Below are 26,616 nucleotides of genomic sequence, written 5' to 3' on the forward strand. Positions count from 1 at the left end.
AATGTAATTAAACAGAAAAATGTACCTTCCGAGTACTGCGAACGCAAATCTATCGGAGAAAAGGAATTTTTCGTGTTATTCGTTTTTCGACTACTTATACTTTACTGAAATAGTTTTCTTTACAACGCTGTAACACACATGTAGATATTTTACGAACAGTGGATACAACAACGAATCTTTGACGAAACTATACAATAGAGACGAGAAATGTATCCCACGATAACATGATACGTCCTAACGCGCTAATTTACAATACGTATTTTACAGTCTGTTAGATATGATAGGAAAATTTGATGAAATAATTCTACATCGCGTATGTATATTGTAATATCAATTTCAGTCCCAGTCAGTTCATATTGATTTGTTAAATACTATTTTAGGAAATAATCTATTCTATCGTAGATTTTATCCAAGCGATATTCGAGGAAATTTTATCGTATAATCGTGGCCTTTCGACACCAGCTTTCGAGCAAGCTATTCGCCAACTTCCGACACCCGTTAGCGCCCATCTACGATCATCCGGCTGAAGACATAACATAGGACTCCCGGCGACCTCTTCTTCCTGTGTACAATAAACAGTAATTAGATATTCCCGACAGTGTATGAACACCGAAAGATCACGTCATACGAGAAACAAAGGTAAACGAGTCTTTTGTATATGTGCTGTGGCTCACTTACGTTACAATCGTCAGTAGAATAGGCCGGTTCTGTGCAGACGCTATTCACGGACGCGATACTGATGTTTTCGCATTGTTCCATCGCGCTGTGCTTAAGCTGTACCCTTTGTAGTAGATCTCCTAATCAAAGAAGATGTTTTTTTTAAGAAACAGAGAAACGTTAAATGTATTATGTTTTCTCTTTCCTTAATACCAAGCTTTCGCAATTTCTGATGTTGTTAATTCACTAAGAAGCAAGCAGTGAAATAATACGTCGAGAGCATGAAAAACAGATGATTATTGTATCGTTAATTTCTTGATATCAATGTCAGTTACAGTTTAATGTTGTTTACAATTACTGACTATTGATAAATGGGAAAGAGAATTTATAATAAATCAGAAATTAAGATTAAGCCTTCTAAGAATATATAAACTTAAACAGATGAATACAATTTTGCAAACAATCAAAAATATATCTATTATGACACTTTTGAAGCGTTAGTCTGGCGAATATCAATTTTATCCAAATGGAGCTTCAGCGTGTCTACTGGTTTCGTTATACAAGGGTTATACAATAACGAACAGCTGCTTTTCATCATATCGAGACAATAAATCAGTACCATAAAAAGGTAATTACATATTTATAAGGTAATAGTATCTACATAACACTTTGAGCTAAAATCAAGAAGATCTTGTCAACGATAATGTGCAACCAGTATCTCACATTCGCATCCCTCTGATTGTAAGGTCGACGCAACGAATGAGGCAAATAAGCGGTACGCATAATTACGCATTCTTATGTAACCCATCGAAGAAATAAATAACGCGACCTTGTTGCACCGATGTACATTGTTCGATTGCAAGAATCCCGTGCATCACGCTATTGATTACTCACGATTTCTAGCCCATCCAAGGGTGTTGCAATGAGTAGCATTCATTGGTGGATCCTGACTCGAAGGCAAACATACGGGTCTTACGAAATCCGAAAACATGGTGACAGGTCGATCGAGTTTCAATAGGACAGTCGTACTCCCTTCTACCGGCGATTTGATCATACCCACGATTCTACGTTCTTGTTGCCACGGCGACGTGCTCGAGAGGCGCACAGTACCCATTCTTGCGGACCATTCTGCCTTTGGCTGACTGTAACCGAGTTATTATATAAGAAGAAACTATTGACAGGTTGCTATAGTAGAATTTTGGTTATCTGGATTAATAATGACACGCGTTATTCGCATAATCAAATAACTCCGCCTTCGTATGAATATCCTGGACGAACATATGAGAAAGAAGTACAATTTTCTAGATTCTAGCATATCTTAATGTAACGCAGTTAAGAAGAAGGGCATATTTTTTAAACTATTTTATAAATCTTTATATCAAACACGAATTAAAAAAGTTTTGAATAAAACCGTAACTTGTTTCGCAGCCTCTCTCGCAAGAGATCATCCCTTGTATTTCCAGCGAGCCATTGAAAATCAAATAGTCGATTATAACGTTACAAATACTTCAACTTTTTAACGAAGTATGCAGGAATAGTGGAACGTACCCTTGAAAACAGGACGCCGTTGTAATCAACCAATTTTCCGCCACGAGCGTAGCATCGCATACGTGTACATCTTCCTTGAACAGAGCCACGTGCCAAGGCCAATCTCCTGGCTCGGCCATTTTATTAAGTCCTCGGCTACCGCTCTTTGCGTGTAGAGATTGTACACCGCACTCTAAACGTAAGTTATATCGTATACATTAGCGTGAACTTGAGGAAAATAACAGCTCTTACAACGTACCCAATTCAGAGCATCGGACGTACATGACTTCCTTGCTCGGACAGGGTGCTCTAACAAACGTAATCTCTGTTGCCGACGGATCCTCCATATGTACGTATTGAACATCCTCTTCGTCGTCGATTCGAACTTCTACGGACTTTACCCCTCTGTGAAAAGTAAGAGACTTCGATTAAATTAAATTAAATTTCTTAACACATTTCGCTCGATATCAGAAAAATGTCACTCACATCTTTCTGGTTCCAGCGTCTCAAATTACAGCTCGCTTGTGTACATCGCAAAAGACAAAGCACGGGGTATTATACTCACGTGTAAGTCAGTAAACTGCACAGAGAGCTGGCGGCAGTTTGAAGAACGGTTTCCATTTCCGTTCCTGGCAGTGTCGCGTTCAGATTTGCGGTGCAAAGCTTTCCGATAGTACCCTTCTCGTTGAACACCACGTACCCTTCGCTGTTATACTTTGCGGCAAACGGTGTATCCGAAGGTTGTGATTTCACGGATCGAATACTTGGTGCTAGGGATACTGGAGAATATACGGTGTCAAGAACGAGTATACGATGCATGACGCTGAACGATGTTATATGTGGAAACGATATACACGGCGAGGTCGTAAAAAACGAGGCTGTCGTCAATGAGTGATAGTAAGATTTTTATCGAATTACAAATGTCGGAATTATTAATGAATCACGTATATTTTATTATTTATTAAATTCTCGCCTTTCGACTGTGAACGGCACGCAGCTATCAGTCTTACGATCTTGTACATGATCTTTACACGATACATAAAAAATATTTCTCTTTAACTCTTTAACATTTATTTCTCTAGTTCTTTTAACGAATCACACATAGAAAATAAGTATTTGTATATATGTATGAGCGCGTGTAAAGTTACTTGTATCTCAAAATTAAGATATATTTAGCTATCGACGTGCATTAGCATTTCAAGAGAACAAATTATAAAGATGTACCCTTTAGCACCTTATTATCGATCGTTGTTAAACCGTGCACGCGAGTATTTGATTACGCGAATAGCATAAGAAATTCTTATGTTCCGCCAACGTTATCAACCAGTTGAGTCGGTTCTCGAATCTCATAAACTTTAACTTCGGCCCGATTTTACGACCTCTCTACGCCGCTTCCACTGATCATACATACGACAATCTTTTTCGTCGCTGCCGTTGGCGCAGTCCGCTTTTCCATCGCATCTCTTGCTACGTGGAATGCAAGTTCTACCTACACCGCAATGCATATGACCGTCGCGACAATAAGCGCAATTTTTCTCGTCGGAAAGGTCAGGGCAATCGATCACGCCGTCGCAAATTCTCGGTGACAATGCTTTCGCTTGAAGCGCTTGCACGCATCCTACGATAACGATTATGCGGTAATTACAAGGGTCCGTGACACTTGATGATTTCCGCGTTGCTTGGCAAGCAAAAGGTTACGATCGTTCACCTGGCTTTGCTCTGCAACCACCTTGGTCCGCGTACTCCGGGAAATTCGAACAATCCAGTAGGCGTTTAATTCTGTCCGGAAGTCGGCTGCCGCATCCGCTCCAGAATTCTCTGCAGAAACTTCTACATGGCAGCTGTAGCAGGTCTTCCGGTTGGTTCGATACGCAGGCTGGTTGCAATACTTGGCACACAAAGTCGTACGCTAATCGGTAACATTCCGCATCCACTAGCTCCCTGTGACAGAAAATTTGTATTAACAACGATCGAGTAAAGTGATTGTCGCACACTGGATCACCAGAATTTCTCCATTACTTCGACTTTCTTTTAGTAAAATAAGAAATAGATTAAGAATGAAATATCGGAAGAATAGATATATTATTTCTACTTTTTCGAATTCTAAAAAAGCCTTTTCCATTTTACGTATTAATGACATCATTTCAGACAATTTAACTTAACTAAATCTAATTAAATTTATGTAACTGTCATCTACTTGTCTCATCTTTAAGAGATCAACGATGCATCGCCTCTGCCATATTTGCTCTATTTGGGAAATTTTACTCGGAGATCGCGACTTGATATTCACCTGAAAGCGATCACGTCCTCCTCCACGTCAGCCAATGAACGGTGTCCCAATATATTCGGATACGAAGTAACGTTGTATGGGAGATGTTTGCAGTAAGATAAATCCAAGCTGGTGCATCTTCTAGGAGGCGGTGGTGTGGTGGTTGGTGGTGGTGTCGAAACTGTCGTTTGTTGAGCGACTTGAGCGTTTAGAGCTGTCAAGCTCTCTTGAACTTCGAGGCTCTGCGAGTCGATCGTTAGATTTGTTAAATATTTCGAGGTTGTAGAATCGATCTCCCGCGTAAGAATTTCCACGACATCGGCAGTGCTGATTGTCTGGTATCGTGGATCGAATCGAATCTCGAAATGTACCGCCAAATTCTCACCTTCGGATCTGTACAGTTTATTTGCGACAAATGGTTGCCGGTTAGAAAAATATGGATAGTGTGAAGTCAAGAGAAAGTTTGAAGATAGTTGGGTTTCTCCTGCTCGTGAGATCGGTAAAATTTCAGGGAAGATAACTCGGCTTTCGATGTTTCTCTATGAAAATAACGATAAGGAATCGAGCAAATCAGCGACTTTCTTCGAATTCCAATTTCCTTTTCGATAGAAACATATCAATTTTAATGGACCTATGATATCATTCGAAAAGTGAATTTCTCTTGGTAATTACTCGTTCGAGTACTCAACCACGCATTTGTTTTAAAGATATCGCGTCTAAATTAATAAACTGGCGTATAAATGATAAAGACTAATCTTCCTTGATCATCGCAAACCGATAGTTTTATGTATTCTTGTTCGCAGAGAAATTTTTTGAATTAAACTTTCCTTCGTGAGTTCAGTTTTTAATAGTAATTTTAATAGAAGGTTAAATTACCGTTTCGGTGTTTGAAACATGTAAACCCACGATCATCCGCAAGTATGCTTACCCATCGAGCGCCAATATCTCCACAGCGAGGAAAGAGATTCTCAGCCAGCTGCGGCGGAAGATAAGATTAAGTCGATCGCGATACTCTCGTGCTCGTATTCGAAAGGCTTCGGTAGAGGGGTCCGCCAATTCCGAAACGAAGGAATCACCTTCGATTACTCGGAATGTCGCCAAGAAAATCTGATCACCCGGGGGATCCGATGTTAGGAACGTGTCTGAAAACACATAGATTAAACGCTACCGAATGATATCGCAAAGTCAAACAATTACTTCAACTTGCATCGTATTTCCAAATATTTTGACTTTGGACCTTCGAGTTTCCAAATTTTCGAATTTAAACGATGATGGTAATTTTATAATTGAAATGCATCTTATTAAAAATAAGATACTCTTGAACGATGGAGCACAATTATATTATGCGTAACTTTACATGTGGAACCTTGCAGCTTCCCACAAATATCTGTAATTTACATTGCGATGTACAGGACAGCGATCAATCGATGTCACGGCGCTGTCCTTAAGAATGAAACGAAAACCGGCTGTTATCTACAATGTCGTCAATTATCGATCGATTCCATTTACCGTAATTGGCAGTTACCCGAGGGCGCGGGAAAAGGGAAATAAACAGATTTCACTCCGGGATAATCGGCCGATTTCCATCTTGCGACCATCAGATTGCTAAATGATACTTTCTAATACTCCATCTTGAAACAACACGTTCTCTCGAACGTGATAGTAATGACACGTGTCTGTACAATCGCGGCGTCAGCCGTTCTTTTATATTAAAAACCGCTATCAATTTTTCCTAGTTAATATTCGACCGATACCGTAAACATAAACTAAAGTATCGAGGGCAATCGGGCACCAACAGCAACACGGCTGGAGGCTCACCTTTCACCGTGCCTTTGGTCGATTATTTTTACTCCACAGAGATTATTTTTTCGCTCCGCGATACAATTTCTTGCGGCAAGCGAGCGATCTTCTGCGGCTTGTGGCTCTATCGCGCAAGCAACGTCGACAGCAATAACATCGTTTTCATTATACTCAGAAACAGATTTCCAGTATAATACAATGACGTACGAGAGTATTCTAACGCTTACCATGGACGATTTTTACGCATGTATTAGGTTGTACGAAATTTTTTGAAATTTCGTCGATACCGCAACGACACACGACTATCAGGATCGAATTGATAACTTTTGCAACCAATCTGGAACTGCATATAGAAGCTATAAGATATTTATAACACATATGTACGATAAAAGTTTGCTATGGTAAAGAAGTGTTCGAATAATTTCGTGAATCACTGGATGAGTTTGACAGTCTGTGCCACGTCGTTTCGCGATTCCTTGAACGCGAAATACTTTCGAAAGGAGAATTCGGTTAGTATGATGAAGCATCGAAATGATTCAAGGACACGGATCCCCCCTTTGAGGTCGAATGTTGGAGGGGTGACAGGCAGGACGGCTCGACAACTCGGTCAGACCGTTAGCTTCGCTACTTTCAAGGCCTCTTTGCTGGACCTCCACGCGATCGTGCATCTTCTTCGACCTTTGCCTCTCTTTGCCCGTATACTACAAGAATTATAGAGCGCAGACTTTATGCTTCGTCACGACTGTATTCGCTTTCCTTTCTCGTAAATCGGTTCCCGTCCGAGAATTCTAGTAACTTCATCGAAGGATACGTAGATCGTTCGAGAATAAAAGATTCGATCTGTGTACGTAAACGTATTTTCTCGGTAACTCGGTCGGACCGTTATGTTTGCACGCTGAAAGACCTCAATGGGCTCTGGCCGCATCATCCTCTTCCTCTTTTTGTTCGGTTTTCTTCGGTTACCAAAGGATACGCACGTCCAGATCGTAGCAACGATTCCTCAACAAGATACAGCCAGGTACACCTGCTCATAGGCATTAGAACATCTGCTGGGTTCGTACGAAACACGATAGTATAATCGGATTATAAGGGAAGCGTAGCAGATCGATCGGAATTTTGGATCTATACCAGATAATGGTAAAGTTAACAATTGAAAATAAAAAAGTAATAAATCGGTATTTGCACGATTATTCGTGCTGCGTATTAACTCTCTACTAAATACATATATGTTGTAATGAATATTATATAATTTCTATATACATTTCCAGACAGTCGTGTCGCGTTACAATGCTAACAAAATTTGAAAACCTTTCACATAACACGTACAATGTGAACATAAAAGTTTTCCATGACAAGTATTCGCACGCAGTTCCCACTAAGCCAATGTATATTATTTCTCTGTACCAAGGCAGCTATTCAAACGCTTAAACATTCAAGAAATTTCGCCACTTCAGAGACCATCTGTCGCGTAAAATACTATAACTTGAACCTTTAAATCCACCTGTTCTACCGCCAACCCTTCCCTTCATCAGGATTCACCGTTATCTACGTATGAATATTAACAACGAATCTGCATCAATTAGACGAAGACTCTTCTCTGACGCATGCTACGCTTCGTTTGCTTCTTCATCGTACGATCGAAAGCAATTTCAAGGTGAAGTACACGTATCCGTAAAGCGGAACGTACGCAAGTTCTTGCAAACGAGGAGAGACGATCACACTTTACGCTTGACAAAATGTTCGTACACCGTGAAGAGTTCGTCCGTCTTGCGAAACAAGCGTCATGCATTTCCAAGTAGTTTCACGTCCACCAGAGCGTCGGTTAACCGTGCAGTAATTTCATTTACGGCATCGGTCGTATCGCGTATAAGTCCGCGGAGAAAGCGTACGAACGAAACCTTCCGCGCACTTCGAATTCCTTGGCTGAGCGATCTTCGTACTCGCTCGTGCTGCACCTTCTGTGCTTGACAAACAGCAACTAGGAATTATTAAGCCCCTAGGCCGGCATATTTACGAAACACAGCATAAATTAGCAAAAGAAACGACATAATCTTGAAAAGCATCAATAATCACGACAGCCGACAACAAGATTTATGTTACGCATCGCATATATTTTAATCGAAGATATAATATAAGAGATAGACGAAAAATGCTGACGGAGAATTATTATACATATTATATATTTAATCTTCTTCTTCAGTCTGGTTCATAATTAACGACAGAATAAAATTTCACGAGTATTGGCTGAGCACATTTAAATTTAGGCAAACACACCATTTCCAGCAATTTGATACGGACTTCCTATTTTACTTTCCTATTTTAAATAGCGCGAAACTCGAGTGTTATACTTACAGCCAAGATATATGGAGACTCCAGAGAAGAGGAGGAAAAGCAAGAACGCGGCTAACACGCAGCATCCGCAACGATACTGTCCACCGAGCTTCCTCGTAAATCGAATGTCACTGTCCGACGACAGGATCGAACTCGGGGTTCCTGCACGACTGAATCTTCTCGTGCTTACCGTGCTTACGGATATCTGAAAAAGAAAGGTCGATTCGTCGCTGCTAGCGTGAAGAAAGATAAAGAAGGTTATGAGAGAAAGCTCGATTAACCCTGTGTACTCGGGGAATTTTTAACGTTCCTTTTCGTCGACTAAGAAAGAAGAGGAAATTTTAGATTTTAAGCTTCCACGATAACTGTCGAACGACGTACTAAAAGTTCTTCCCGTCTAACAATCATCATAGCTGCTCGTGACGAGTATTTTGATTTTTAAGAACCAACGTGCAACTGACGTCTGTAACTGCCAAACCTTGGAAAACTATTTTATTACTCGACAAGCGTAGCATGTATAATAACTTTATAAATTAGATATGCAAGGTGTAGCATGATATGTTATGATACGAGACCCACTCCGAGAATATACAGATTAAAGGAATAAAAAAGTCGCGGAATTCTTTGATACGACTGGAAATTTGCATGGAGACCGAGGATATCTCGAGCACTTTCTACGAAGGCGAGCAATTGCGGATCGTTGAAATTCAAAAATGGCTATAAATTTGAAACAAGATCATACGCGGGACACGCGTGCATATGAATCTTTTTCATTGCTTTTCCTGCATCCTGTCCATGCCAGAAATGGGTCCCATCATTTTATAATACATCTTGTATTTACGCCCCAAAAAATTTCTACCAAAATAAATTGCATTCCGAATGCAAAGAGTTAAAATTTTAAGATGTATGTCGCTGGTACTGCTTTTCTCGCTTAGAGAAACGTTGGGAATTCATCGTACCCCTCCTTTCTTCTCTCGCTAGATTGGATTAGACACGACAGAGCAGGGATTACTAAGATTTCTTGGCGAGGCACGATTCGCATTAACAATTCTCCTACTTCCGCTTACGGACTACGCGAAAGAATTCCTACCGAAGCGATTTTTATCGTGTTAATTAGAGATAATGAACGTCGCTTAACCTGTCAGTTGGGACGATCTTCATCTAGATATTTCTACAATTATGAAACTAAAATATAACGATTTAATTTCAAGTTGATCGATTTTAATTCTTCCAGATACGATGTAATTAGAGCGAGGATGTGTACGAAGGATCGTGTCTCTATGAATATGATCAAACAGATACTTATATGTAGAATCTAGCAGAAATTCCTTTATCTACTAATGCATCGGACTAATTTTTACATCTAGTAATTTAAGACGCTAGTAAGCATGTCACGGTGGAAATGGCAGGGTAATCATCGTGCTAATTATCGAAATATTATTAAGCGTTATGTAACCGCGTTTCATGCACTCGGTCAGATCCCAGTTGCGTGCGATTTTGCGCGTGCATTCAACTATCTATCGTACAAGTATACGATACACGATATAGTCTTTACACGCTACAGAGTCAGTCACGAAAGTCTACCTATCGGACGTTGTATCTATCTTATTAAAGAAATTAAAAATTTGCATCCGCAAAATTATTTATACTTTAATACCAACAGGATTATTAATACATTTCTAAAAGGAATGAAATGAATTAAAACATTCAACTGTAAGATTTAAGAATCTTGGTATAAAATTACGCTACAAGTTACAAAATCTCTAATTTGTTCAACGTCATTGACATAGCAGAACATCATCGCCGCTTATTTAGGCCATCTACGCGATATTAATAACTATCTTAATTATCGTAATTAATGTTAGGTCTACTACTTTTACGAATATTTTCACGTATAACAACTTTACGTATATAATTTCTGTAACGCATTATATTTCATATCTTTCGACTTCCTTTTCTTAATAAAAGATCGTATTACTTTTTAACAATATGTGTCTCGATGTGCCCATAGAATTCATAGAGCTAACGCTTTTACTATATCCCTTATTTGTTACTATTTATTTATTATTCATAGTAAAAGCGTAGGTTTTCGTGACTGACGCGTATTGTGCACAATGTACGATCATCGGTCGAACAATCCACATTCATAGTCGGGAGCAATGAGCTTATCTTCTGTGACGTGCGCGCTAACTGTGTAAACGGCCGTGTAATCGTCCCGCCACCGATGCGCGTGCACATTCGTCACCAACACAAGCGCGGTTCGCGTGCACTCGCGCGAATGCTCGGCGCGCCACAAACGGGCCTACGCCCTCGTTCAAATGTTACGCTTGGCACACGCTCCGTACCAAAGAACCGGAGAATCGTACCTTTTCTGCCGATGCCAAGTTTCGATGCTCCTTTCGACGCGCTCCGATCACCGCACAAATACCAAACTGCTCTCCTTACAATGTCTTACTCGATCATCTTGAAACGGAGCGAAACTAAAGTTTTATCGTGCGTGACTGACTGTCTTTTTCTCGTTAGATTAAAAAAAATTTAATTATTGTTCTGTAACAGCCTGTACGACACGTATATATTTACCTAAATGTTTGAGTAATCCTACAGTTCCATTAACCGTCTCCCCAAACGTAGAAAAATGACAAGACTAATGCAGTTATCAATAAATGACGTCGCCCATTCACGGTAACCGTGTTTCGCGATTAACGACCGTCTCTAAAGGATTGAAAAGTAAAGAACGTATCTGGAAACACGACAGAATGCTAGATAGAACATTTTACAATATGTACAATAGAATAGCATTTATTGAAAGGAAACTTTAAACTACAGATGTTAACAACACTCGTGTACTTCTGTCCCAAATCGACTAAGGCATTTTAACGCTTACAGCGTTAGTTGCACTCATACTGCAACGTAGTGTGAGCGAATTCCAGCGTAGTCTGAAAGCCAAACGTGTTCCCTTCCCTCGCAAATCGAATACCAAACTTTTGAGTTTTCCTTCTCTTTCGTCGCGCCTACGTCCGATTGCGTAAAAACCATCCTCTCGTCTCGATTATTTCTAAGGAAACTGCGACTCACAGATTGGAACGATCGGCAGAAGCGAATAAATACATCTGGCGGCGTTCGAAGCAAATGGGGATTTTGTTCGCGTGTTACGTAAGAAACAGCAATCGAGGGGTGTATTTGGCGAACAATGGCGCGCAGAGATATTACGAAAGTCGAATGAAAGTTTGAGCACGGAACCTTTGTATTCTTCGAACCTAATTCGATAATAGCCTTCGATCAGAGTTTTCGTAGGAAACGCTCATTTAATAAAGCAACGTTTCGCAATAAGGCTTATACCTTTTGTGCTAATCGAACACGATCAATCATGGAAGATACGAGGTTGTAAAATTATACCGTGGCAAACGAAAATTCTCTAGCGGACGCGTTCGCTGTTGGTTGGTAAAAGTAATTCTTTCCTCGGCGATGCAATACAGCGAAAAGGTCAAGAGACTCGATCTTTTCTCGCTAAAGGAACGGCAACTTCTGACGAAAGGCAACCCATGATCCGCGACGAAACAACGAGAAAGATTAAAAGAAGGATAACTGGCATAAACTCATTGGAAGTTCGATATAATTGGAGTATTGGAACAGACACCGTATCGATGTCAATTTACGAATTTTAATTCTATATCTTATTGTGCCGAAGGCGTGTACTACCGTCTACGAGTATTTGCTCATTTCTGATAAGATGTATTTTACATTACAAAATTAAGGACAAATGTTCATCGCGAAGGTATCTAGCAAATACAATTATAATTGGAAAATTTGTTTCGCGTAAGAAGTTACGCAGATCCAAAACGATCTAAAGAGTATCGTTTTATACGAATTTCCCACACTTAGATATCAAATTGTTCGATATGTATCGCTGTCGATGATTTCGCCATCCGGTTAATCGAATGCTTAGCGGCGAGAATGGTCAATTGAAATTTGAGCGCATCAGGTGTGGAAAGTAGAATTCAGTGTCGGTAAACGACGAGGCCCAGAGAGATCGGTCGAGGAGATTAAAATGCGCTCGAACTAGTTGAGAAGGCTTCCGTTAATGGACACGGTCGATGACTTTAAGACCGAGAAAAATCAAGAGCTGACGTTGCACGTTAGAAAAGCGCTTTCCATTGGCGATGTTTTCGTGAAAGTCAGTTCGATCATTCTTGTTCCGCTAGGATAGAGTCGAACGATAATCGTCCAACCGTAAGAATAGATCGTCAGATCGGTTTTTCTTTATCGATTTTCGCCGTTGGCGTCGGTCAAGCCGACGCTTTCAAATTATTGCAAAATCAAAGATAAGCGTGAAACCCGAACGATGCGTGTGTATTTCTCGTTTCGCTCTTTTAACTCGGACACGCAAAAAGGTAAAGAATCTGCAGTAGTCTTTCTGCATAGTCTTTCTATTATATAGAATCTGCATAGTTTTTCTATTATAACGTTGAAAGTGCAATAAAAATACGAACAATACGCGACAACAAGTTATGGATGGTACTACGTACTCTTCTATCACTTTCTTACGATTGACGCGTAGTTGTACGAATTTCTTGAAATTCGAGATAAAGGTAGACGTCAATCGAACGACTGTCTGTCGCAGAAAGAAAGAAACGGTGTCATCGACCCACGGAAAGAATCTACCAAGTTTCATTGGCTCGCCCGGTTCCTCGTGACTTTCTTGACCGTTATTACCGTTATTCCAAACGTCGGACTACCTTTCCAAAAGAGCAAGAATCTAGGAACGAGTTCTGCTTGCTTGAAATTACAATCGGTTAGCGGTGTGCCGGTACACGGAGCACGTGCGTGCACCTAACCATAACAGACCAATAGTTAAATGCAGAGCAATCGTTATCGCCTTAAAGCGACTCTTATCTACCAACGACAATCGTTTTCTCTCGTTTTCTCCGGGCGGGAGGAAGGTCCGGCGCCTTTCGTAACCTCCGCCTTCTTCCACTTTACGATATCGATAGAGTCTATTGGATATTGACCCGCCAAGTACTATTAACCCTTCTATATTAATCACTCTCATCAGGAGTTTCAAATGTCTATTTTATAGCAACGAACCAAGAACAATACGAAAAGACCTGTATGCGATGATAAAACTCGCTTCAAAAATAAATTTGTTTCGTTCGAAGGCTATGGGGAAAGAACATGGCAAGTTTGCCTTCTGTCTGTTATAGAGAAGCAACTTAAATTAGGAAAACAAGCAACATTAATATAATGGTAACACAGACACTTGTGATTCAGCCAAATTTGAAAAACATAGACTCAACACAATTTTTAATTCTTTCCCATTTGTCACGGAATCGGCGATGTCGGAAAAGTTTTAAGAATGAATCCAGCAGTTTGTTTAGAAGTTACTACGGGACGTATCGTGCCATTAGCCTCGAAAGGGTCAAGTAACTAAAAGTGAGCGTTAAGCGTAGGTTTTAATGGGGAATTCTCTGAAAACCGTCACGCAGCACGTGACAAATGTCATTCGTGCAACTCGAGCGGAATACCAATCGATAGATTGGGTGTTACTAGCGAAATAACGGTATATCGAGAAGAGAGGAGATGTCGGTTTAACCCAAGGCAACCGAACCCAGCTAACACGTCGTTCTTTGTTTCAGTCAACCTAGTTCTCCATCGAGTGCGTAGGTATTCGGCATCATACGCCGCATCATTCGGGGTCAATGGAGAACAAGGTCGATGAGTCTGCGGAGAAACGACGCATTGCAGGACGCTTCTCCGATATTAACACAAAAATTACCCAGCCAACCAAACACCGTTTTTTAGATCGTGGATTTTTATGCATTTATACGAATTTTAAATTTTATGAATTTTAAAAGTGCAAATTTCCACGAAATACACGTAATACGAAAAATACCCAAGGTATAACGTTTCTAATAATATTTGCTGGGTAAAAGAGTTTTCGGTCAAAGTTCCATCTTCTTTTTTTTTTAACTATATTCACAAAAATATGAATTTATAAAAATTATGATTATTATAATGATAAAAATCCAGTCTAATAACGATAATCATGCCATGTCACACGTTATATAAAATCTTTCGCTTAATACATAGTATACCCGGAAAAGATTTCTATAAACATTAAGAGTTAATTCTAAGTAAATATATATATCGTATCTACGATCAAATATTAAATATCAAATATTAGTATTAAAATATTGCCACGTATTAAAGATCGATAGTTCTGGCGTTAGCAACGCGGTCTTCCCGATAGAAGAATAACAGCGATAAAAGTTCTTTTCGTTCCTTTTTACACCTCGTCGTTCCGCCTCAAGGGTGATTCGGCCGTTTGCGCAAGTTATCAGTTTGCCGCAGCGTGCGCAAGTAATTCGGTTAATGAGCACGTGCAGCGTAACCGCAAAAATAATTCACGTAGCTTTAGCTTACGATTTCTTCGCGGATCGCGTTTGCAGTCTCCTATTTTAAAGCGTGTTAATGCCATTCCGAAAGTTTCTACCAGGGAGGAAACATCGTTCCGCGTTACACTTTCGTTCGAAACAATGTGCATTTTTGTCGACCGTTCATCGTTTCTCATCGATTTTACGTTTTCTTTTCGCGTACGATTTCACACGGGGACCAGCTAGTTAATTAACTGCGAGACTCGAGTAAGATGGTAATGAGGAAAGCGCGTACAGGGGGAAAGTGCGCCACATTCGTCTCACCTTCGAATCCCACGAGCTCTTACGCTTGTGCTCCATCGCGACGGTCATCTTTCAGCCGTAGAAACGATTCCTTTCAGCTTCGTCAACGTTTCTTCGGTATATTTGCCGCGTGAAGGCGCGCCAACGTCATCGTAAAACTGAATTTCGTTTCGTTTCGTTAGCCTTTGCCGACTATCCCCCGAATATCGATTTACGCTCTTAGTTTCTATGCACTGTACCAAATACCTCCGATAATCGTCCGTTCTTTGCGAGGCAACAACCTTTATCCGACGAGATTAGTTCCATGTACTTGCGCTTCCACGCTTTGTCCTCTTCTCGCTCCGGTTCAATATCGTTCGCTTCTTGATACCTATGCAAAAAAAGTCAGCAATTACAACAGGACGTAACACGCGCGCGTACAAACACAAACATACGCGTGCACGTATACACAAACACGAGTATTCGAGACGCGCCGCCGACCGCTTTTAGCAATACCACGAGCGAAGCAATTAGTGCACTTGGCGCAAAATTACGCGATATCCGAAAATCTTATCCGAAAGAACGCACTTGACACTGTCGCGTTGCGCCTTTATTAGTTTCTTTAATTTTTATCACGTATAGTCGGTCTACACAGATTTCAGACAATTCACTTTCTTCTATCAATTTTTTAATTGTTATTTTCTTCCATAACGTGCCTGTTAATAACGCGATGCAAAATATCGGCCAGCGCTATCTAACACAGGTGCGCGGGAATAATCATAGACAGCTGTCATGAGAAATTCGGACTCGATTTCCCAGACGAATAAAGTCGAAAATTGGCAAGGAATTTTTCTTTTTTTACGTTCGATCGCATAAACGGATCGATAGTCGAGACTGGCGAGGAACAATTTCTTCGATCGAGTCGGAGCCGACTACGAGCCAAGGAGACTGTGTCGAACGAAAGCAGACTGCCAGGGGAACGGAGACCCGCTGGTTAGATCGCTCCTTCGCTTCTGGATGCACTTTCACGTCATTACCGGTTCTCCACGACACGATACGACACGACGCAACGCGACGTTTTTCGAAGCTTCGCTAGAAAACCGAATAATCGAATTGCCTATGATTTTCTGCGAGATCGTAGCCCATAGATCGCGAATTTTTATACATTCATGGGAGATTCAAAGATTCAAAAACGCATAGGAAAGTATGTACGAAGGCCACGAGTGGAAAATATGACAAATCATGTTTCTCATCTTTCATAGAATTTTTTGAAAAACACGATTACGCGTCGAAATGTTTCAAAGAACGCAGCAGGATCGATTAATATTAGTCAGCGTGATTTACGTTAAAAAATGTCTTAAATTTCATACATGTTGATTGTAAACGCTAGAATAATTAGTAAGTGGAGCTTTGGTGGTATTGATAAGAATATAAATTTGCATAAATATCCGCAGTCGAGTTGTATATCAGATAGTCCAGAGCTCGGTTCATTTTGATAAATAAGACGCGGAATATCCAAGAGTCCAACGAAACGGTGGTCTATGTTAAGTCCCATACCACGTTCGAATGTGAAAGGTTGTAAAAAAAAAAGAAATCTAACGAATATTTTTAGCTTTAACCTGTTCCCAAGGAATTTGGCTACGCTGGAAACTGCTCGTTCGGATTAACTTTTCAAGGGTAACTACTTAAATCCTGAATTCCGTGAAACAACATTGGCTACTATCTTTCTTATCCTCGAGACAGCAGGAGATTGTCAATGAACTTAATTCTACGTTATAGTATATCGCATTCTTAACGTACGAGTGGACTATCGAATTTCAAGGGTAGATCGCGGATGGAAATTAATGCTGTCTTTAAACAGTATCGATTTCGATTACGACTAAGACCGTACCACCTGCGTTACACGATTAGGATTAATACGAAAGATAAGTAAACACGTAAGAAATATATTTCGTAGCATGCCGTTTGAAAAAAATCGTTTGAGAAACGTTCCAAGAACACGAAGAAAATGAACGTTGTAGAAAAATTATTAAATACAAAACATATTAAAGAGGGCTGAAAATAAACATAAAGAAATACAAAATAAATCACTGACACAATAATAATACAAAAAGGTGGAAAATACCAAAGGAACACACAAGTAACGTGATTTTTATAGAAATTATTACAAGATACAGAGTGTACTGAAAAGAACTAGAAATAAAAGTACGAAAAGACAAAACATAACATAAAACGTATTAAAAACGGAAATATATATACACGGGGAAGAAAAATAACAAGATATAAAGATATATATATTTTTAAACGTACCTTTCTTTTTGTAAATCCTCGTGCGCGTAAATCTTTCGCTGGTTGATCATTCAATTTGTATCACTGTTACGAACCATTCTTTTTATTCGTTTCTTTTCTCACAATCCGATTTTATTTATTCACGAAAATGATCGTACACGCGAGATATACACCAAGATTCGTACAGCATCACCGTTTCGTTTCACTGGAAAAAGGATGGCTGTTATTCGATGACAGCTGTGTCGGTCGTACCGGAAACATTTCCCTCTTCGACTGTCGGGAACGTTAAGTTGGCCTTTCACACTCTACGAAGCAACCGTGCGCTCGTCAAGGCGATCCTCTTTCTTCGTATCACAGAAAGAAATAACCGTTAACGCGACAACCGAACCTTCGGGGAGCGTGGTATACACACGAATGTGCACTCGGCGGACTACCGCCACGATTAATGACCCCGAGAAACGTACACGCGCCCTTCTCCTTCGTAGAAATGCCTCAAGTATATACATATACCGTTTACCTGTTGCCCGACTAATTGTTTACAATTAGGTCTATTCTTATAATCTAAACGTATTTAAGCTACGTAAGTAAAATAATGTATAATATAATTATGTACTATGTATAACGTATACTATCAATAATTCATAATGAGAAATATCTTTAAAACATGTTAAAAAACGTTTAATCGTGAAACGGTTGAACCATAACATTATTAATCTAGCGAGTAGGAAAAAATTTTTCGATCGACACACTTACGAGAATCTTCGCTTTCAAAAAATGTACAAACATTTGTTAAAAGTTTACGCTAGATTGATACACCATATATTATTATTAGTTCTAAATAATTCGCTAAATACCGATGGTACACGTTCGCTCGTTTGCCTATATGCTCGTTATGGACTAGTTTGATGGACGATCGGTAACTCGAGCTCGATCTGATGGTTAGAAACTACCAGATACCTAAACGGGAAATTCATTTACAACTAACTTATACGGCTTAAATCTACCTCGCACGTACCACTTAACTCACATATACCACGTTGACAAACAACTCGACGTATCTCAAAAAGACTTTAACCATCTTGTTACGTTACACTTTCTGATAAATTTCAGTCGAAAGGAAAATATAGGTGTGAATAAACCGGCTAACGCGATTTGAATACTTAATCGTTCAGTTTATTCGTATGAGCAATTAAATGATACATATACATGGTGTGTATGAATTACGTGTCTCTCACTTAAGTCTAATACATCGACAGCGATCGGAGGCGCGTACAGAGCATCGAACGAAGCAAAGTACCGCCACGATTGCGTAGTTACGTTAATGATACTACTAGTCCGTATTGAAATTACTTAAGAGCCTCACGGATCCGTTTCTCTGGCGAGATACGATGCTGGCACAATTTCATAGATCGGTGTCGTACCAAGCTGCAACCTGGTTATTATCTTGCGGGGGTGCAGGAAGCTCTCCTAAATGATCGAAACTCAGGTCACCCTCGTGCGCTACGTCCATAGTGTCCATCGCGCCATATGTCGACCCTCCACCTATTTCCAACCCTTGCATCGAATCTACTGGTATCTGGTCATAACCTGTTTCGTACAAAATTTACAATGAACCCAACGTGTAGCCCTTTGCCTTACTACATTTAATCGAAAATAACTACAGCGTCAATGATTCTGTGAAAATATTCTCAACCCAGTAAAGCACAACCTTGCTAGATAATCGCGACATTAGGTTCTCTCGTCGAGATACCATTGCTTTTCGTTCTCTGATATTATAAAGCAGGAACAGAAAGCAAACGATTATTCCAAATCATGGAAGTTTCATTTCTTCTTGATTTGTGATACCGATACTTTTAATCTATTAACCGGGTCGTCCCTTGAACAGAAATATTCCGTAATTACAATATGAAATCAAAAATTAGCGACAAACATAAGTTTCTTAATGACGGAGAAATATATTTCAGTTACATCGACTTTAGACCTTGCGAATATGAATACGGTACGATTAATTTTTAACAAAAGTAGGATGTACGAAGAGATAGGATATTCCTAAGTAAAAGAATTATATTGACTTTTCCCCGGTTAATAGGTTAAAAGATTGCGTGAAATCAACTAAATTCGAGACATGTAACGAGTAGAATGATAGCGACGAGATGCATTCGATTGAACGTAAATGAAAAAGGACAAATAGGAAGCCAAAGTTTGAATTCGCGCGTATGATTGATAATACTCGATAACAAACTTTCTTCGCAATACTCGTTTCCGCGACAGCACATTTCTGACAAACGTATCTTATCTAATTACTTACGAATACTTATCTATGCTTCTTTCCACCATAAAGTACGTTCACTTAGAGGAAAGATGATAAAAATACAAATATATCATGCACAACATTGTATAAATAGGTAAAAAAGTAAATAAATAGACACGCTACGTATGAATCTGTTGTACTCTTGATAAGAAACAAAAATGAAAAAGAAATTGAAACATTCACAAAACGTGCATTATGTGTAATATTTACCAAATTCAATAAAACGTGTATCGTATGGCCAGGATATATAAGATACGATGTATAAACTATGAAAAGCGTGTGAAAGAAGACATTTAGCGATTAGTCACTAAAGCAGATAACAGAACAGTACGTAAGAGCTGAGTATCACCTATGTTACTGCGAGATACTGTTGATAGCCTGTATTTTAATATAAGTCCGTGGGTTAAGCTGCTGTTAAAATAACATAGAATTAAATGCAATGCTTTCTTCTTATCATCGGTTGTTTTTTTTTTTCTTTTTCCTTTTTTAGAAACGAAAGTGTTACCAAATTGTTCATTTCGTATATCGCACAAATAGGGGGAGGAAACGAACACGAGCACAGGAATATTCGCATTACCAGTGATTCTCTGATGCAGAAACGAAGGGAACACATTTCGTTTGAAAGAGGTCTTGATAGCGAGTGATTCTGGGGGTTACATTCGTTACAAGGCGTATCAAGAGTTTCGAAGATCGCACCGTTAATACCGTGGGGAAGAAACACCGTAATAATTCACTTGTAAATTCATCTACGACCGATCGACCGTATCGATCGTCCGAAAGCAAATTAATCGGATAAAAAGGATAAGGCTCGTAACTTACCTTGCGGTTGATACCCTCGACCTCCGTGGCTGCTGTGTACACTAGGAGGTCCTTGTCCATACATACCGTCATAGCCTTGATCAGGGCCAAGCATGTCCTGAAGAGATTAGGTAGCTCAGATCAACACAAAACGTATCTTCCTTTACAGGCGTGTCTTTAACAGCCGGCGAGGGTAATACGTCAAGATACTCGTGTCGCAGTATCACCGACAACTCCGCGTACGAAAACATCGTTTAAAGGCATTACAAAATACGTGGAATATGAGTAAACGTGTGACGCGTTTATAGCATTTGAAAAAGTAATCGCGGATGGCTTTATGTTATTCAATCTATTATGGTGGGGGATGAAACACGAATGATGATGAAACGCATTCTCATGCATAACGTAACGTTGCAATCTAAGGATATATCATAATAAAATCATCGCTGTACATTTATTACAGGTTCCATTGCTCCATTAGGCATATTTCGTTTGAAACTTTTCAGCGAATATGGAATAGCGTGAAAGGTTGAAGCATCGATTTCAACGAGAGTCATAGTGAATACATACGTAGAATTTGTCCAAATATTATGGCTGATACTCGAAAGTTTTTCGCCAATTTTATGATATGTGGGTTTAAAGTTCGAAATTTTTACTCTCTAATCGATTTAATTTTCATAATTGTCACCTAAGTTGTGCGAACTGGAATAATGGATAACGACATTCACTTTTGCAAACACTATCTAATTATATATTGCTAAACTTACATGAAGGGGAAGATTACGTATGCGAGTACCTGTTACTAGTCAGATAAAATTGCTGTATCGTTATTATGCCTTCGTGGCTTAATTTACTTAACACGATGTAACCAAGTGTGAAAGGGAAATCTAACGCTTGAATAAATTAGCTTACGAACCGATGACAATCTGTCTTACAAAAATCGGCTTACGCGTTTATTCCTAGAAACTATTCGAAAGCTAGCACGGTATAGCATATACTAAAATTTTATCGCAGCAGCACATGCCGCTAAATGAAAACAAAAAAAAAAAAAAAAAGAAAAGAAAGAAACAATCGGGGCTATGTTACAAGGTGTTTATAAACGAATAAATTTAACCACGGCATAAGCGAAACATGCATCGGTATTATGTATGGATTACGATACCTGCAGATCTGGACCCATCCCAAAGTCAGCGTTATTCCAAAGGTTTGTATCCTCGCGTAACAAAGAGTTGGTGAGCTCCATGGAGAGTCGTTTCTTATATTCTTGTGGTTTATCTTCGCTCATGCGGAACAACACAGCTGCCGCGTAAGTCGCGACACCCTCGTTTCTAGAGTGAAGCAACTCCGTTAAAGGAGCAGTAGCACCTTCTTGTTCGATCATTTCGGCACCTTCTTTGTCCGCGGCAAGTTCGCAAAGTACGCCAGCTGCGACGCGTTGAATATTTTCAATCTCGTTAAATAGCAACTAAAATCAAGATACAAGCGCGTTAGAGCAAATTATTAACATCGAGCAAGCTAAAGGAAACCAAGTTTTGAGGAGAATGTATATTAAAATTACCTGTACGAAGATCGGAATTACGTTCTGAGATCTGATAATGACCCTGTTGTGTGATTCCCTCGCGAGGATATGAAGCGCTCCCACAGTACCTTCCACTATTTCCTCCATTCGAACACCGCCATCCGCGTACGCGCCTGATGTTTGCTGACTTCCAGTACTTGCCACGGATGAACGTTGTTGCTAAAGTGGAATTGATCTTTTTTACATACGTTCTAACTTAGATAGTGGAATATACGGAATCGCTTCGGAAGGGATACTTACTCGTTGTGTCTCGGGGAAAGCACGCATCAGAAGCCTGACCAGATGATGAATCGCGCCGTGGTCACGAAGCGGGCCGTGATTCGCGGGACAAAGCGCCAAATTGCGAATTAATCCTATTACAGCTTTAACCAATGGCCAACGTGAAGGCGGGTGTAAAAGTTTTACTATGACCTGAATTCCGTAATTTAGGCGGACTGAATTCTGTGCCATTTCCGCTTCCACGTGACGTGACGTTAGATGACGAAGCGCGCATACCGCCGGTTCGCTGATCTCCTCCCGACTGTCCGCGTAAATGATTGTACGTACAAGAGCGTCGACACCTCCCACTTGGCATACTGTTACCTTATTACGTTGATTATTGCAAGTCAAATTCGACAAGATACCAGCGGCACATGTAACGACATTTACGTCGGTAGAGCTAAGAACTTGTACAAGACTCTGTAATAAACCCTCCAATCCATCGACTTTGGTGCCAGCGTCCGATAAATTTCGTAACGTCCACAAACAATTTTGGACGAGTCTCTGGCTTGGATTACCGAGATGCATAGCAAGAGCTTGCATACCACCAGCTTCGACTATCACCGGTTTATTACTAAGACAAACGGACAACACTTTCAAGGCTCTTGAAGTCGTCCATAGAAGCTTCTCATAATCGTAAGAACGCATTATGCGTACCAACTCTATTGGTCCTTGAGAAGCTAATATAATTAATTTGCTCTCTTGATTGCCGTATGCAAGAATTTGCAAGCAATCGGTTACTATAGCTAAAAATTTGACGTTATCCCGCTGTAGTAGCGCAACCATTTTCTGTAATCCTCCAGCAAGCCGTACAGCCATTTTAGAACCATCCTGATGCAAAAGTAAATTATGGAGAGTCGTGATTGCGTAAAACAATACAGATTCCATTGGAGAACTTAAAAGCTTCACGAGAGCGGGTATTCCTCCGCTTTTGAAAATTGCTAGCAGACCTTGTCTATGATGAGACAAATTGTGCAAGGTGCCGACTGCTGCTTTGGTAGATTCGAGGTCGTCACTGTTTGAAATGGCACGAACTAAAGCAGCTACCATTTGTGAACTGTTCATAATAGCATGGCGAGATGCTTCCTTCTTGGAAAGTTGGTGAACTACCATCGCTGCTTTAGACACAACAACTTGGTCCTCGTCGTTTAACAACTTTATTAATTCTGGTATTGCACGTGTTGCAAGATCTGCGTCGTCTTGATAGTTTATCAAATTGACAACCGCGTGCTTCAACATTTGACTTGGTTCGGCCAATCTTTGAACAGCTGTAGGTTGAGCCGGATCATACTGCGTCGAAGGAATTTCTATACCCTCCTCCAATGTTTCAGGAAACATAGCTGCGCGAACACGCTGAGATCTCGTATGATTCAATTGTTGATTCATTTCATCGACTTGATCTTGTGTAAAACCCTGTGCAAATCCTTGATCCAAATCAAACATCAGCTGATCACCTTCCATCTCGTCATCCTCTTTGCCTGACAAAGATGGCGCTTGGGTGACAGTGCCAGAATGTATTCCTGAATCACCCATGTAAGAATTTTGCTGCCACATCAAAGTTTGTTCTTTGGCAGATCCCATGGGTAGATCACCCAAACCCTGATAATTCCCGTGAGACACTACAAAATTAATTGCACAAAATGATAGAAATGCTCCACGTAACATACACGATGTGTCATAGGTTGTCCACAAAAGATTACTCACTTGGTCTGGATTGATTCGAAGACATTTGATAACTCATGGCTCCTACGGGAGAATCTATCCACACCTAAAATAGAAGAAAACCGTGCTATACACATTTATAACGCAACCATTGCTCGCATAATGTTTGCATAAGTTTAAAGGAACAAGAGAAAACGAAACATTAAAGCACGTATAAAGTACTTCAACGCGTAATCACGACGTTATCACGATATTCAAACGCGCACAATGTGGCGTAAATATCGTGAAAGGGAATACGAAAATATAATACGAACTGGAATACACCTCTGTGTCGGTTGGCGCACAACTAATAAGAAAAAAAAATGTCTTCGGTCACACGGGGGAAAGTTTCGTCTTCTCGTTCAAAGTTTTGAAGACGCCACGACGCGCATAGGGTCAGTGCACTGTATTGCGAATAATGGAAGGAGGATGCAACTACGCGGAATGTGGGCACGATCGAAAGATTCCTCTGAGCGTTGTCGCAGCTTCCACTTTTACGTTGGAACACGAGCGGGGGACGCGGTGGTTCGATCGAATACGGTAGGAAATCGTATCTCTAGAGATGCACACGAGGCCGCGAACGATACTCGATTTCCAAAGGTAGAGGGACGCGCGTGGGCGTGCGGCACAACAAAGGCTCTGAGAATGCAATGCATCACCATTTTCCGAGGATCCACGAGCGGCGGAGAGTGGAGTGCGGAGAGTGGCAGGGAAGCGAAAACGGAAGGAAGGGGCAACAAGAGAGCTGACTACGATACATTAATGGAAGAGAGAAAGGGGACGAGAAAAGGAGAGAGAGGAAGAACACTTTGACACACCCAGCGTAAACACCGCCGTCACGGAAATGACAATTTTTTTCCTATCGGTCGATGTAATGGCGAATGATAAAATAATGCTGCGCTTACCGTATAGCGAGGATCGACCGAAGGCGACTTCGTGAATCGTGCTCGAACGAGGACACGAATGACTCACTACCGTACGCTCGATCCAGCAAATTCCCGTTTGCCCCCGACGCTCAATCCGCCTATCTCTTCTCCGTACGGAGCTCTTGGCCTTTCTTGCCTCGAATCCGTCAACTAAAGATGGCGGAAAACGACGCGGAACCTTCGATTCTACCGCCACCTGTCGTCTGCACTGATTCGAGTCTGCAGTGGTGCTCAATATCCATAATGTAACCTCGATTAGCTCGGTTGTCCGTAGGAGAATATTTATCGATTTTTACCCCTTGCGAATAGTCGATCGTATCTAACTCAAACTCGTTTACTCCACTTCCGAGAATTCTCTAATTAATTTATTTCCTCTGAATCGTATACTTGTTTCAACCGATGCACACCTTTCGACGCGAGAATCGCATCTGTAAGTATGTGCATACTCGCTCGTTGCATTCTAAGTTTAAGGTTATATGCAAATTGAACTCGACGGAAATAAAAAACACATGGTGAAACGTACAAGTTATTTTTCCAGTTGAAATTAATCGATCTGCAATTTACATGAGTTTCGTAAGTATCGTGTATGAATAAATTTACGGATACAACCGAGTATTTTGGTATATACTTGGTGATCGGAAAGAATGAAACCGATCTGCCGGTATGTCAGAAAAAAAAAATATGCCAGATGGTGAAACTAGCGATACTCTATAATGTGTCCCAGTACCTCGCGTACGAAGACCGAAGGATAATATGCTGCAGTCGGGGAGATCAATTTCAATTAAAAGACAATTCCCTAGGACATGGCAATTTTTTAATGGATTCGTGGGTATTTGTCCATCCACGCTAGTCGAGAATTTCTGATCGAGTTCAGGAGTAAATCGTGCAGCTAGACAGCTAGAATGCGCACAAAATAACAGACACTGGAGTCCAAAGTAAAATATACTGGCCGTTTGGCGGGAACACCATTCGTTATCGGCTGCGCCCACGCCGATTAATTTTCGGATGCGTGATGGCGGTACCGTTCCTTCCGTTCCGTACAGTGATGATACATTTTATGTCAACGCTGATATTGAACGGATAATCGGAAAAAAGGAAAACGCGTTTTCAAATACATCATCGTGTCGATATTGAAATATCGAAGCGCAAAGCTTCCTGGAATAAATATATTCCCGTTCTTTCAATTAATAACAAGCAATAACTACATTTTGTATAATTTCGAAAATAAAGGAAACGTTTCGCCGCGTACGAAATCTCGATCGATTCACCGCAAATGTTGGCAATATCGGACGTGCCAACGGCGTGAAACGTCATTCGAGACAATATCGAACTCGCAATAAACTGTCATCTGCGTATCTTGAATTCGTTATACGTTTATATACGAGAATAGTATAAATACTTTAAAAAGTCGTTCGTATATTTCATTGGTTAACTTGTTAAAACATTCGATACAGGAGAATTTTCTTTTAATCGAAAAGAATTACGTGTTATTTTCGATCCGCGAGAGATCTCGAATA

At 40.3% G+C, this 26,616-nt stretch overlaps 2 protein-coding genes across 6 annotated transcripts; both read right to left on the reverse strand.

The window, feature by feature from the left end:
* Nucleotides 1-299: 299 nt before the first annotated feature.
* On the reverse strand, nt 300-18,530 carry LOC132911497 (atrial natriuretic peptide-converting enzyme). Its single transcript, XM_060968164.1, has 14 exons — nt 17,548-18,530; nt 15,505-15,628; nt 15,280-15,416; nt 8,606-8,789; nt 5,382-5,595; nt 4,475-4,846; nt 3,893-4,125; nt 3,596-3,802; nt 2,750-2,963; nt 2,444-2,589; nt 2,206-2,377; nt 1,552-1,799; nt 679-797; nt 300-562 (listed from the first exon to the last, which is right to left on the reverse strand). Exons 3-14 carry the CDS (start codon nt 15,325-15,327, stop codon nt 389-391), a joined length of 2,331 nt encoding a protein of 776 aa, XP_060824147.1. The 5' UTR covers nt 15,328-15,416; nt 15,505-15,628; nt 17,548-18,530; the 3' UTR covers nt 300-388.
* Nucleotides 18,531-18,677: 147 nt separating this feature from the next.
* Nucleotides 18,678-25,276, reverse strand: LOC132911495 (armadillo segment polarity protein). 5 transcript variants are annotated; one of them, XR_009659015.1, is made up of 8 exons: nt 24,833-25,022; nt 24,177-24,240; nt 22,455-24,091; nt 22,194-22,373; nt 21,798-22,100; nt 20,657-20,753; nt 20,187-20,248; nt 19,013-19,113 (listed from the first exon to the last, which is right to left on the reverse strand). XR_009659015.1 is itself a non-coding variant. In XM_060968157.1 (7 exons), exons 2-7 carry the CDS (start codon nt 24,211-24,213, stop codon nt 18,929-18,931), a joined length of 2,439 nt encoding a protein of 812 aa, XP_060824140.1. In that variant the 5' UTR covers nt 24,214-24,240; nt 25,079-25,276; the 3' UTR covers nt 18,678-18,928. The 5 variants fall into 5 exon arrangements, 4 of the variants coding, with proteins under 4 accessions (XP_060824140.1, XP_060824139.1, XP_060824141.1 ...); XM_060968157.1 differs by lacking the exons at nt 20,187-20,248; nt 24,833-25,022 and adding an exon at nt 25,079-25,276 and having other exon boundaries at nt 18,678-19,113; XM_060968156.1 differs by lacking the exon at nt 20,187-20,248 and having other exon boundaries at nt 18,678-19,113.
* Nucleotides 25,277-26,616: the final 1,340 nt, after the last annotated feature.

The sequence above is a fragment of the Bombus pascuorum genome, chromosome 10 (genome assembly GCF_905332965.1).
Source record: "Bombus pascuorum chromosome 10, iyBomPasc1.1, whole genome shotgun sequence".
NCBI classification, from domain to species: domain Eukaryota; kingdom Metazoa; phylum Arthropoda; class Insecta; order Hymenoptera; family Apidae; genus Bombus; species Bombus pascuorum.